The sequence below is a fragment of the Danio aesculapii genome, chromosome 5 (genome assembly GCF_903798145.1).
Source record: "Danio aesculapii chromosome 5, fDanAes4.1, whole genome shotgun sequence".
Classification (NCBI taxonomy): domain Eukaryota; kingdom Metazoa; phylum Chordata; class Actinopteri; order Cypriniformes; family Danionidae; genus Danio; species Danio aesculapii.
In genome coordinates, this window is record NC_079439.1 from 1,289,739 (window position 1) to 1,304,209 (window position 14,471).

Here is a 14,471-nt window from a genome sequence, read left to right on the forward strand (position 1 = left end):
TTGTTTATGTCTATATAGACCAAATCAATAAAATCAGATGAGTTAAAGGGACAGTTCACCTATAAATGAAAATTCTGTCATCATTTACTCACTCTACACTCGTTTCAAACCTTTAAGAGTTTCTTTATTCTGTTGAACAAAAAATAAGATATTTTGAAAAATGTTGGAAACCTGTAACCACCGACTTTCAAAGTATTTGTTTTTCCTACTATGGAAGTCAATTTCAGCATTCTTCAAAATATCTTCTTTTATTCAACAGCAGACAGAAACTCAAAGGTTCATAAACAGAGTAAATAGTGAGTAAATTTTCATTTTAAGTAGTGCTTACAAGAGCTCCTGTGCTTATGTCTGAATAAATGCCAAAGGTGTGTGTGTTTGTGTGTTTATTAATATTGTCAGAGAGTACTTTACATACAATCACACAGTCTTACCAGAGTCTCCAGTTTGGACGTGAGCTGTGTGTTGGTGAGAGCGCTGGAGTCCAGAGCAGCAGATAACTCCTGATTACGAGTCTGAGAAACAAGAGAAGCTAATCAGAAACATTTTTGCACAAACCATCTTAATATACAGTTGAGCATTTTATTTTTATTTATTTATATATATATATATAAAAACAAGTTAAGCCTTTAAATGTCACTTTAAGCTGTATAGAAGTGTCTTGAAGAATATCTAGTCTAATATTATTTACTGTCATCATGACAAAGAGAAAATAAATCAGTTATTAGAGATGAGTTATTAAAACTATTATGATTAGACATGTGTTGAAGAAATCTGCTCTCCATTAAACAGAAATTGGGGAAAAAATAAACAGGGGCTAATAATTCTGACTTCAACTGTACATACATACATACATACATACATGCATGCATGCATACATACACACACATGCTCAATAATTCACAATAAGGTTGTATTAGTTAATGTTAGTCAATGCATTAGTTAACAAATTAACAGTAAACAACACATTTGTTAAGCATTACTTAATCTTTGTTGAAGGGCTCAGATTTTGATTATTTACAAGATGATAAGTATTTTGTGTGTCCAGACTGATGCCACAAATTCAGCATTAATAAAATTCAGCATGCAATTAATACACAGGAATAAACTTGAAATATATTCAATACGAAACTCTTATTACAAATTGTAATAATATTTCACAATTTTACTGCATTTACAATCAACTAATTGCATCTTTGGCTGACAGAAAAGACTTCTAACACTAATTTAGGCTCCTATTACAGTAAAACTAAGTTATAATCAGCTGTTTGTTCTGCTGAACAGGCATGTTTGTGTAGCAGAAACAGGATGTTTGTTCAGTGTGTAGCAGGACATCATGGGAGCGCTGAATCAAATATCAGCGCTAATCCTTCAGGACAAACCTATTACACTACATAAAGAGTTAAATTACAGTAGACGGAAGAAGATAAAGATGTCACATCTGTTTTCAAACTTTATTTTCAGCAGGAAAAGATTAAATAGTTTTTGATTTACTCAGTATAGAGTATCACATTTCATATATTTTCATTTAATGCCATTTCAGCAATAAAGGCTATTTTCATTTCCATAAAAATTCATTAAAAATAAATAAACAAATAAATAAATACAATCAAATTCACACACATTAAAAATTAGATAAGACTTTAATGTTAATATATGATCTAATTGCAAAAAATAAAATCTCGGTAATCCTCTCTGATAATGATCCATTAACATATTAATGCATGTATTTACTAAAACAAACAATTAATACATTTATTATGATATTTATTTCTGTTTACTTCATTTAGATTTATCTTAATCTGTTATATAATCTTGTGATTTTTATTAGTTACATATTAAATATGTAGTTAAATCATTTACAATCTTACTGCCTGATTTATTTAGAGCCTGATTTTACTTTGGTCGTGCAATTATATGGTGTGTTAATTTAACTGTGTTTCGAATTCATTTATTTTGATATGTTGTCTATGATATTTTTTTGTTTGTTTGTTTGTTTGTTCATGCTCTTAAAATAGAGTTCACACATCTCAAGAGGCTTAAAACACTGAGGGGTCTACAGCTTTAAGCAAAAATAAATAAATAATTCAGTAATTTCAGTAAATGAATGAATCAGACTGGCATTGTCCTGAACAGTTGACACCAGTAAACCGCAAGCTATTTTCATCCTAAGAGCTTGCGCTTTAATAAGATTATCCTGCTTGAGTGTGATTAGTGAGTGTTTTGAGTGGTAATTGAAACCCGCCAGAGCAAAACTAAATCACCTTACAGTACAGCTTTGCACACAGATTTTTTAAATGGTGTTTAATGTTAAAAAGCAATTGTGAATTAATAGTAAACTTATTATATTACCTCCAGCTCCTTCTCATTGACTGTGGGCGGATCGCTGTCGCCATTGATGTGTGTTGATGACTGAATTATAAAAGAAAAAAAATATTAGCACTTATAAAAATCAGGGTTATTTAAAGATAAGACTAAAACCATAATTTATTTATTACTTCTAAACAAATTAGGTTAAGAAATCTTATCTTATTGTGTTTATTAAGAAAACAAAAGTTTATCATTTAGGGAAAAAAAAATATTTTGTTTTATGCAACCATTTTTTGCTATAAAACTGCTAAAATAAAAAATAAAACAAATAATAATTATATATATATTAGAATATTATATATATATATATATATATATATATATATATATATATATATATATATATATATATATATATATATATATATATATATATATATATATATATATATATATATATATATTATATATTAGAAACAAAAACTAATAAATATCATGTACAAATAAAAAATATATATACACTCCCTGACAAAAGTCTTGTGTCCTATCCAAGTTTTAGGAACAACAGACAATAACTTGACTTCTAGTTGATCATTTGGTATCAGACGTGTCCTATATGAAAGGTAAAGGCCTCTAGATGAGGCTTATTTGAGCACAATAAAATCTGATCATGTCTTGATTATGAATGATTTGATTAGGACAGTAAGGTCTGACTCTGCTTAGACTAAAGTCTGGTCACTGAACCTTCAATAATGTCCAGTATAGAATATGTGCTCATGCTGCAGTGGAAACAGAATGAATATTGTGTCTGACTCCATCATGAGCTTGGAGGACTGCATCCATACATCTCTGACATGACTCAAATCACTGATTAATAAAGTCATCTGGAATGGTGAAGAAAGCGTTCCTGCAGGACTCCCAGAGTTCATCAAGAGTCTTTGTGTTCATCTTCAACGCCTCCTCCCTCATCTTACCCCAGACGTGCTCAATAATGTTTATGGTGACTGGGCTGGGCTGGCTAATCCTGGAGCACTCTTTGCTTTCAGGAGCTTTGATGTGGAGGCTGAAGTATGAGAAGGAGCGCTATCCTGCTGGAGAATTTGCCCTCTCCTGTGGTTTGTAATGTAATGGGCAGCACAAATGTCTTGATACCTCAGGCTGTTGATGTTGATCATCCACTCTGCAGATCTCTCCATACTGAATATAACCCCAAACCATGATTTTTCCACCAAACTTGACAGATTTCTATGAGGATCTTGGCTCCATGCTGGTTCCAGTAGGTCTTCTGCAGTATTGGTGATGATTGGGATGCAGATCAACAGATGATTAATGGGAAAAATCCACCTTCTGATACTTTCCCAAATCATCAACTAGAAGTCAAGATATTATTTGTTGCTCTTACAACTGGGCTTTTGACAAAGACTTTTGTCAGGTGTGTGTAAATATGTATATGTATATATATATATAATAAATGTAAGAATTGTAATGTAAAAAAAAAATTTTTTTTTTGTTTCTTTTCAACAACTAGTAAAAGAATAAATAATTATTTTGTGTTAATAATAAAAATAACATGATAGCAGATGAGTAGAGAGAGATTCAGACCTCAGAGAGCAGACCATTGAGCTGCTGAGAGAGCTGCCGGAGGCTTTCTGTGGAGGACAGCGGCCTTTCCACACACACAGAGAGAGAGAGAGAGAGAGAGAGAGAGAGAGAGAGAGAGAGAGAGAGAGAGAGAGAGAGAGAGAGAGAGAGAGAGAGAGAGAGAGAGAGAGAGAGAGAGAGAGAGAGAGAGAGAGAGAGAGAGAGAGAGAGAGAGAGAGAGAGAGAGAGAGAGAGAGAGAGAGAGAGAGAGAGAGAGATAGACAGCATTACAAAACTCACTATCAATACCACATTTATCAACTAGACAAGGAGGAAATAAAAAGATACTGTCTAATAATTGTAAACTGGTAGACGTCTTGCTGCATCTTTCATTCCCATTATTATTTAGTTCACTGCTTTTAATACATTTTTGACAAAAAAGGGTACTTTGAGTAGGTAGATGGGCAGGTAGATAAAAATGAAAAGAAATCCTACCAATTAAACACTTTATTTATTGCAGGAAATTCATGGTGATGTGATGTAAAGTGCTACTCTGAAATAAAGAGCAAATTCACCTGTTGTTTTCTAGAGGGTGTTCATCACCATTAGCATCTGCTGGATAATTCTGCTGGAAAAAAAAACATTTGAGGTTAGACACGAACTAAGACTGACACAAGAAAACAAAACTAAAACCAGACAAAGTGATGCAGTAAATCAACTATCAGCATGGTCACAACAAATGACACAAGTGAGCATTTATACTTCTGTGCTGCTCTGCAATAATACTATTAGGCAGTGAGATTCCTGTGCTTTCTGGGTACGCTTGTTTTGCTTTGGCATGCAACGTCAAAAACTGCTCCACCAATCAGATAGGCACTTTAAATCATCCTTTAACTGCACTTAACCTGCTGATTAGAATAGAAACTGTACCACTGCACCATACTGTAGAGAATCAGCCCAGCCGTGTCTCCTCGTTGGTTATTAACACTATATCTTACTGCATAAGAACTATCAGGCATTTTAGCTAAAAAGAAAAGAGAATTGACTCAGCCTGTGAGTTGGCGGTCATTAACTGTGATCTGCTGACACAGACAAAAGCAAACATAAACACAGACGGACCTGCAGTGCAGAATTATCAGTGTTAATAGCAGAAGCAGGGTTAGAGACGGGTTCAGCGCTGGCCTCCTCCAGCTCCTGCGAGATATCCACACGCTCCTGATGCAACACACACACACACACACATCAGTGGGTTATAAACACACTACTGCACACACACTGACATTTACAGCACAAATACACAATAAAAAAAAACATTTTATTTTTCATTAAGTATTCATTAGTAAGTTCATTAAACATATTGTGATTTATATTTTATAGATAGTTTACCAAAACTGTGTCAAATTTTAAAATATTATTACAACTTAAGGTTTTGTATACTAATTATACTGCACAATGTAATTCATTGCTGAATCTCTAGATCGATCCTGAGCTTTGTTTTTACCAATAGATGGCGCTGATGTCTGCTGTTAAAAACCAGCCTAGAGCGCCGTCTGCTGTTAAAAATCAGTCTAGAGCGCCGTCTGCTGTTAAACACTAGCCTAGAGCGTCATCAGCTGTTAAACACTAGGCTAGAGCGTCATCTGCTGTTTAACACTAGGCTAGAGCGTCATCTGCTGTTAAACACTAGCCTAGAGCGCCATCTGCAGTTAAACACTAGCCTAGAGCGTCATCTGCTGTTAAACACTAGCCTAGAGCGCCATCTGCAGTTAAACACTAGGCTAGAGCATCATCTGCTGTTAAACACTAGCCTAGAGCGTCATCAGCTGTTAAACACTAGGCTAGAGCGTCATCTGCTGTTAAACACTAGGCTAGAGCGCCATCTGCTGTTAAAAATCAGCCTAGAGCGCCGTCTGCTGTTAAACACTAGACTAGAGCGCCGTCTGCTGTTAAACACTAGCCTAGATCGCCGTCTGCTGTTAAACACTAGCCTAGAGCGCCGTCTGCTGTTAAACACTAGGCTAGAGCGCCATCTGCTGTTAAACACTAGGCTAGAGCGTCATCTGCTGTTAAACACTAGGCTAGAGCGTCATCTGCTGTTAAACACTAGCCTAGAGCGTCATCTGCTGTTAAACACTAGCCTAGAGCATCATCTGCTGTTAAACACTAGCCTAGAATGCCGTCTGCTGTTAAACACTAGCCTAGAGCGTCATCTGCTGTTAAACACTAGCCTAGAACGCCGTCTGCTGTTAAACACTAGGCTAGAGCGCCATCTGCTGTTAAACACTAGCCTAGAGCGCCATCTGCAGTTAAACACTAGCCTAGAGCGTCATCAGCTGTTAAACACTAGGCTAGAGCGTCATCTGCTGTTTAACACTAGGCTAGAGCGTCATCTGCTGTTAAACACTAGCCTAGAGCGCCATCTGCAGTTAAACACTAGCCTAGAGCGTCATCTGCTGTTAAACACTAGCCTAGAGCGCCATCTGCAGTTAAACACTAGGCTAGAGCGTCATCTGCTGTTAAACACTAGCCTAGAGCATCATCAGCTGTTAAACACTAGGCTAGAGCGTCATCTGCTGTTAAACACTAGGCTAGAGCGCCATCTGCTGTTAAAAATCAGCCTAGAGCGCCGTCTGCTGTTAAACACTAGCCTAGAGCGCCGTCTGCTGTTAAACACTAGCCTAGAGCACCGTCTGCTGTTAAACACTAGCCTAGAGCGCCGTCTGCTGTTAAACACTAGGCTAGAGCATCATCTGCTGTTAAACACTAGGCTAGAGCATCATCTGCTGTTAAACACTAGCCTAGAGCGTTATCAGCTGTTAAACACTAGGCTAGAGCGTCATCTGCTGTTAAACACTAGGCTAGAGCGTCATCTGCTGTTAAACACTAGCCTAGAGCGTCATCAGCTGTTAAACACTAGGCTAGAGCGTCATCTGCTGTTAAATACTAGCCTAGAGCGTCATCTGCTGTTAAACACTAGGCTAGAGCGTCATCTGCTGTTTAACACTAGGCTAGAGCGTCATCTGCTGTTTAACACTAGGCTAGAGCGTCATCTGCTGTTAAACACTAGGCTAGAGCGCCATCTGCTGTTAAACACTAGGCTAGAGCGCCATCTGCTGTTAAACACTAGGCTAGAGCGCCATCTGCTGTTAAACACTAGGCTAGAGCGCCATCTGCTGTTAAAAATCAGCCTAGAGCGCCGTCTGCTGTTAAACACTAGCCTAGAGCGTCGTCTGCTGTTAAACACTAGCCTAGAGCACCGTCTGCTGTTAAAAATCAGCCTAGAGCGCCGTCTGCTGTTAAACACTAGCCTAGAGCACCGTCTGCTGTTAAACACTAGGCTAGAGCTTCATCTGCTGTTAAACACTAGCCTAGAGCATCAACTGCTGTTAAACACTAGCCTAGAGCGCCGTCTGCTGTTAAACACTAGCCTAGAGCACCGTCTGCTGTTAAACACTAGGCTAGAGCTTCATCTGCTGTTAAACACTAGCCTAGAGCATCAACTGCTGTTAAACACTAGCCTAGAGCGCCGTCTGCTGTTAAACACTAGGCTAGAGCTTCATCTGCTGTTAAACACTAGCCTATAGCGCCGTCTGCTGTTAAACACTAGGCTAAAGCGTCATCTGCTGTTAAACACTAGGCTAGAGTGCCGTCTGCTGTTAAAAACTAGCCTAGAGCGTCATCCGCTGTTAAACACTAGGCTAGAACATTATCTGCTGTTAAAAATCAGCCTAGAGCGCTGTCTGCTGTTAAACACTAACCTAGAGTGCCATCTGCTGCTAAAAACCATAGATATTTACATTAAATGTCGCCTGCGCTATTGTTGACTATTGGAAGGAATGAGTCAATAGAGCCGCCATTTTAGTACAGGGTAGCGCTCCTTTGAAATGAATGTGTGACCAAGGTGTAGTGGAGGACTGGTCATTTGGAGCCATAGATTAGTAAACATATATACAGATATCTATGATCGGGAGTTTTCCTGGTGGTCAGTATGCAAATCACTTTTCTACATTGATGGATAAGCGAGCGCACGGGCATTGCTGACAAAGAGCATGTGTTTGTGTGCATGGAAATGTATTATCCTCCATCTCTGTTCAATTTGATCTAATCCGTGTCCTGAAACACACCATCTCTCCTGCTTTCACTTCTAATTCTAACGGAGCGAGCGATTCGTTTGTGAAGGAATCTCCGTTATGAACGATTCGTTTGAATCATTGATTTCCCTGGGTCTCAATGTGCACATCCACCTTTCTGATCTAAATGGTATATAACATTTGTAATATTCAATAATTAAGGGTGGACAGTCTGCACAGAGGTGCAGGCACTGTTGTGTTATCAGGCACCCTTATGGGTTACCTCAAAAACTAGCCATTACTTCACTTAGCCAACAATAATACGTTTCAATAATAAGTTTCTGGCACCGCAGAGTCTTGTTGTCATATCTCATTTGCATTGTTTGCTGATTTTATTGAATACAACTAGTATAAGCCTAGAATTTAATGCAAGTTGGGGCTACTTTACCTTATGGTGAATGCAGTGCATTAGAGTGACTGTTTTATCATAAGTAACACTACTTGTTTAGAACAAAAGTTTGTAACATACAAAAACAAAATAAATCTTACCTATGAAATGTTCTGCCTTTATGTTTACTTGTTACTCCACCAGTAAACAGTGCTAAAGTCCAGCATCTTCAGATTGGCTTTAGTCTGACTAGTGCGGTTGAATGACTTTTGTCCTGGAAGCACTGTACAAATGTGGCGGCGCTATTGACACATGCTCATGATCTGTATGCGATATCTAGTGTATATCTATGGTCAAAAACCAGCCGAAAATGCCATCTGCTGTTAAAAACTAACCTACATTGCCGTCTGTTGTTAAAAAAAAAAAATAGCGTAAATCGCCATCTGTTGTTTATAATTAGCAGTTAAAAAAATAACCTGGAGCGCCATCTGCTGTTAAAAACAAAACTCAGATTGCATCCAGACAGAATTGCAACGCGTTCCTGAAATCAAATATTTCAATGCACTGATTTATAGCCACAGATCAATGCAAGTTATGCTAATGTGGCCTAAGAGAGAGTGTGCATTCATGTAAACTGTAACAGAAAACATGATAATCTCACATCATGTGGAAGAAAAAACACAAACTGCGTCCCAAATCACATACTACCTGTTTTAAATAGTATTCGAAAATAAAAGTAGTGTGTCCCAAACTGTAGTATGTTGAAAAGAGTATGCCAAAGGTTCCTGGATGCTCTACTATTTCCGCTAGAAATGTAAAGTGTATAAGTGTGTGTACTCTAACCACCAGTATTATCCATAATACATTGTGCATTGGAAATGAATTCGATAAGAACTACAAACTCAGGGAAGTCTAAACAAACTACAAATATGTCAGAAGCATGAGATAAACCATCAAGTAGAAAGGCTTCAGCCATGTAGTTTGAATGACTAATAATTAATATCTAGCCAACTGGAGAATATTTAAATCATGGTTCCCATGTTATATTTAATCTGCAACAACAACGTGAACTTCTATTAAAACAAGAGATGTTAAAAAATAACCGATTAACCGTTAACCATAAGGGTGCGTTCTTAACCGATTAATGGTATCAGTTCAACTATTTAATTTTTTTTTTTTTTTAATTTATTTATTTTACTTTGGCTGCATAAATGTGCAACACATATTTGTTAACTCACGAGACGGTAACATGAGTTCTGGGTGTGTTTTGAGCATAAGGTGCATTAAAACAATCAGAGTCCAATCATTAAACCATTTATCTCTCATTCTCTTTAAGAGTCAGTTGTGTCGCTCCGTGGCGCATTTGCTATTTACATGTTGGACTTTGTAAGTGTAAAAACTGAAGCTTCACTAGTGAGAAAACAGTTAAACAGAGCATCTGCAGCGCGAGGATAAAGAACGAGCCTCCTCCATTCAGCCTCTTTACTTTCTCTTTACTCATTCACTTTCGTAGATAAGCAAACGCTGTTGTACGCACTACGCTGAAGACATCCATCAGTCTATATATTTAATTTCCTTTGTTAAGCACAAAGATTTTTTTATAAACTATTTCTGAATTCAGTTCTAATCTCCAGCAAAGGAATAAATGAACACCAATGATGAAGTGTGGTCAAAACACTGAGTTATATCTAAACACACGTCCTGTTCTGATGCCCCATATGGTGATGCAGACGTCTCCAAAACCCCACAGTTGGACAAATCTACACTTGTGTTTATTAAAACAATTATAAATATTCATATAATAAATAATACTGCTAATAATAATCACATTATACAGATGCAGATTGTCATGAATAAACTGAAAAAGCACCCCAGGAGATGAAGGCATGGAGGCAGTGGAAAGTGTTGCGCAACAACGTATAAGGGTTGCGCAACAAATTGTGTCAAACACGTCTTGCGCCTTATTGCGCCAGGTGTATAGGGCTCTAAGTGTACAACCAACTAACCAACCTTTTTCCATTTAGAAAATTAAAGGTATTAATAGTTCTTATAAAGTATCATTTTAAAATACCCTACATAGCCAAATCCAAGGATGTTCTTGATTTCTGCATAATGATAACTCCGCACCAAACTGAGGCTTTCATTTTATGGTTTATAAAACATGTATGCAAATTAATGCAGTATTATATGTAAACAACACAATTGCTTTATGCTATAGTAGCCTATATTTCACAAAAAGTCAACATATGAGCCTTGTTATTGACTTTCATCAAACGTAACGCGCGCACATGAACCGCCAGTGAGAGAGGAGATAAAAGCACACAAGCTCTAAGGTAAAACCAGACGCTCAAGACAATCTTTAAAACTATGACTTCTATTTAAATGTTGACAGAGGTTTGTAATATATTAACAGCGGAGCATTAATTAAATGCATATTTTCCGTGGAGCGATCGATTTGAGGTAGCCTGATATTTGTATTTGGTGGAAGAAAAAAACATGATTGGAAAAAACAGCCTATGCCGGATCTAAAAAAGGATTCAGTCAGTGTTTTCATTTTGTTTTCTAAATTTGTCATTTAAGTAAAAAATTCCAGGGCAGGCCTATTTATTTTATTCTGTTTATTTAGTTTATTTTTATTTCTGTGCTGTTGGAAACACTGCAGGTGCGTGAAGATGCTCTGTTGTTATATTCTGCTGTTAATATGTTCGCATGTTAAAATAAATCAGTATTTTAAAATGCAATACACAAAATAGACACGTCAAATCTTTTTGTTAAATAATATTTTATATTAATCAATTTTCGGTTAACGAGAGCCAGTTGTAGGTTGGCAAAATTAACCGAAATGAGCAGAATTATGAAGGATGAATGCAGAATTCTGCAAACACCTGAGCAGATTTCTCTACATGAAAGACTCGTGGATGGCAGATGAACCTGCTGCTGCTGAGTCTATAATACTGTAGGAAATTAAACAAGACAGAAATGTGGATGATGTGTCGAGATGATTGACAGGTGTCGTAACTAAGCAACAGAACGGTCCGTTAATGAGGAGTAATTAGCTTGTCCCAAAGCTTGCACACTCTTCTGTTCCACACTCAAAAGTATGCACTGTTTCTACACAAAAAAGTACACAATATTAAAACATAGTATGTGTGTGAGAATTGGGATGCAGATCCAACAAAAAGAAAGGAAGGAGGACAAGCGGAAGACGGGTAGGACAGCTCACCTGACTGCTGTTGACAAATGGAGGCTGAGAAACTCCATTAGTCAGACTAAGATCAGACACCATAACTTTGAGAATATTCTCAATCTAAAGGGAAGGAGAGGCAGACGATAGAGGAAAAGATGTGAGAGGAGGAAGCAGTAGTAGGAAAATCATACAAATAGCGCTGACGAGGCAGGAAACACGAGATGAAGGGTTAGTAGTAGCCAATGCAGAACAAAAACCCAACAGAACGCAGAAAAATACACCTTTCTGTCAGTTTATATGTCTAACTCAGTGTTTCCCTGTTCCTGAAGGCACACCAACAGTCCACATTTTCAACCTCTCCCTAATCAAACACACCTGAATCAACTCATCATAACATCAGAAGAGACTCCAGAACCTGAAATGAATGGGTCAGATAATGGAGACATCCAAAATATGTACTGTTGGTGTGCCTCCAGAAACAGGGTTGGGAAACACTGCTCTAACTTACATATAGTTTTGCATTCAAAAGTTTTATTTTGAAATTATAGTATATATGCTATTATAATTTAATGTATTTTGAGTTCTTATTTTCAATAATTAGACCTTAATTAAATTGTTTACTTTTTCAGCACATAAATATTACATACATGCAATGCAGTGAAGTGTTTTTCTTAATTTATCATCACGCACGCAACAAAAATTACACATCAAATGTATTTAATACAGTTTTTATTATGTAAATTTTTTATATAAAAATTTGAAAACGATGCATTTGAGATTAGAGATTCTGTATTAGAGATTCTGTGATTGTTTATTTTGCTTTTAGTTATTAATTTCCATTTACAGTAGTTCATATTTGAAAACATTTTATTTCATATTTCATCTCTTCATTTTAAACTACCAAATTCAATCAAAACTAGAAATGTTGCTGTCAACTAAATTAAGATGTTAAAAAGTTTTTAACCAATATTTACACTTATTAATAAGATTATTGCTACTATTAATGTTTTATGCATTTATATTCATAATTACCAAAAATGTCAATTATACATTTAACAAACACAAGTTTTAAACATATCACAGTTTCAGTTTGGTTCCAGTTATTCATTTAGTGCTTCAATTAAAACTAATATTAGCCAACATTTCTGATTTTATTTCAAATTTCCATCTAATATTTACATTTATTTCAGTCTCTCTCTATAACAAACAGGCTGTTTTGTATCAGTGCAAACATGACTATTAAAATTCCTATCAACAATGATTTAAAACAATCCCTCAAAATGGCAAAGGTTAAATAATTAATTCCAGGCAAAACAAAAACAAGATCCTCAAGCGCTTCCTGTGGATTAATTCCTGCTGTGGGAAAGCACCATTACCTGATCAGTCAACACACAACTAAAGCTCGTCACAGCAGACAGTCAACATCCATCACATTTCACATGATTTACAGCAGTGCTGACGGACTACACACCTGACTCACATTTTCTGGAGAGCGGCGGTCAGCGGGAGCGTCTGTCTGATCTCCTTTAACCTTCCTCTTCTTCTTTGGTCCGGCACTTCCTGTGGATGGAATCGTCTTCTGCTGAAACTCCTTCAGCTGCAGATCAAAACAGCAGACATTTTCAAACACACAGATTCCCATTTAAAGAGACACCTATTATGCAAAAATCATGTCATCAGAGTGGGAAAGCCCCGCCCACTAGTCTCCATCTCATTAGCATAAACAGCAGCCCTGAGTGAGAAGCAGCCGTCTGTCCATTATCCATTAGAGTGTTTGAGCTGCTGAAGATAATGTCAGCATAGACTAAGAGGATTCTAGATGTGGAGTTTTAGATGAACAGCGACAGGAGCGACATAGACTGACAGAAGCATGACACACTCACACTGAAGCACACATGCACACCTGACCAGCACTGACAACACAGTGCGGTTTTACATCTGCCTCTATGCTGACACACAGGGGTCTGCAGCTCCGCCCTCTTCTGAAAGGCGCACAATCTCATTTGCATTTAAAGCGACAGTCACCAAAACACCACAGTTAGGATCAAAGCCTAAAAGGGTCAGTTTCAGAGAGCCAGAGAACAATCGATGTGCTATTTTCAGCTCAAACTTTACTACACACACACACACACACACACTAGAAACATCAGAGACGCATTTACATCTTATTATAGAAAAGGGACATAATAAGTCTCCTTTAATGTCTGATGTTAAATACATTCATAGCACAATCTATGCTATCAGCAGCACACAATAGGTTTCCATTAGTTGACATGAATTAATAATGAAAAATATTAGTTTATTATTATATTAATTGCCATCTCAGCATCTAATGATGCTTACATGGCAACAAAAGAAAACAAATAATAATAATAATAATAATAAAAAGTTTTTATTATTTTTTCATTTTAATTTAAATATAAAAGTTGTAAAATATAATAAATTACAAAATATAAACTCAGTTACAAAAAAAGCAAGCAGGCACAATCGGTCAATTTAAACAACTGATTTTCAGTGTTTTGTTATACTTCTTATTTTCTACAAATACACCACAATAATAGTGTGTATTCAACATGAGCTACCATGAATAAACAATGAACTTTATTATCCTTTAAAGGCGGTAACAAATGCATTGCCTGTTGTTAGTTAATCCAATTTGAACTTATTCAGTGCTACCATTATGAAATTCAGACTCCACAGTTAATCATACATGCATGTCTGCAGATATATTTACATTTCTTTATTTAATAAATGCTTTTGTAAACAGTGAATATTTATAACAAAATGGCAAAAAAACTAGAAGCGCTAGTAATGTAAACTTCCAACCATTATCTATATAAAACTGTTGCGTTCGCAAGTCTGTGTGTGTGTCTGTTTCCCTGTGTGTGTATCTCCCTCTCTCTCTTTTTCTCCCTTTTTTTCGAAAGGCCTCTTTTAA

The 14,471-nt window shown here is 36.6% G+C and overlaps 1 protein-coding gene across 1 annotated transcript in view; it reads right to left on the reverse strand.

The window, feature by feature from the left end:
* golga2 (golgin A2) overlaps nucleotides 1-14,471 on the reverse strand; it is a 48,607-nt gene that overhangs the window by 28,699 nt on the left and 5,437 nt on the right. Inside the window, exons 2-8 of the mRNA XM_056458911.1 lie at nucleotides 13,005-13,130; nucleotides 11,570-11,653; nucleotides 5,008-5,103; nucleotides 4,464-4,516; nucleotides 3,910-3,973; nucleotides 2,350-2,409; nucleotides 416-512 (exon numbers count right to left, since the gene is read on the reverse strand). Of these exons, the coding sequence (XP_056314886.1) occupies nucleotides 416-512; nucleotides 2,350-2,409; nucleotides 3,910-3,973; nucleotides 4,464-4,516; nucleotides 5,008-5,103; nucleotides 11,570-11,653; nucleotides 13,005-13,130 (580 nt within the window). The remainder of the gene's footprint in view (nucleotides 1-415; nucleotides 513-2,349; nucleotides 2,410-3,909; nucleotides 3,974-4,463; nucleotides 4,517-5,007; nucleotides 5,104-11,569; nucleotides 11,654-13,004; nucleotides 13,131-14,471) is intronic.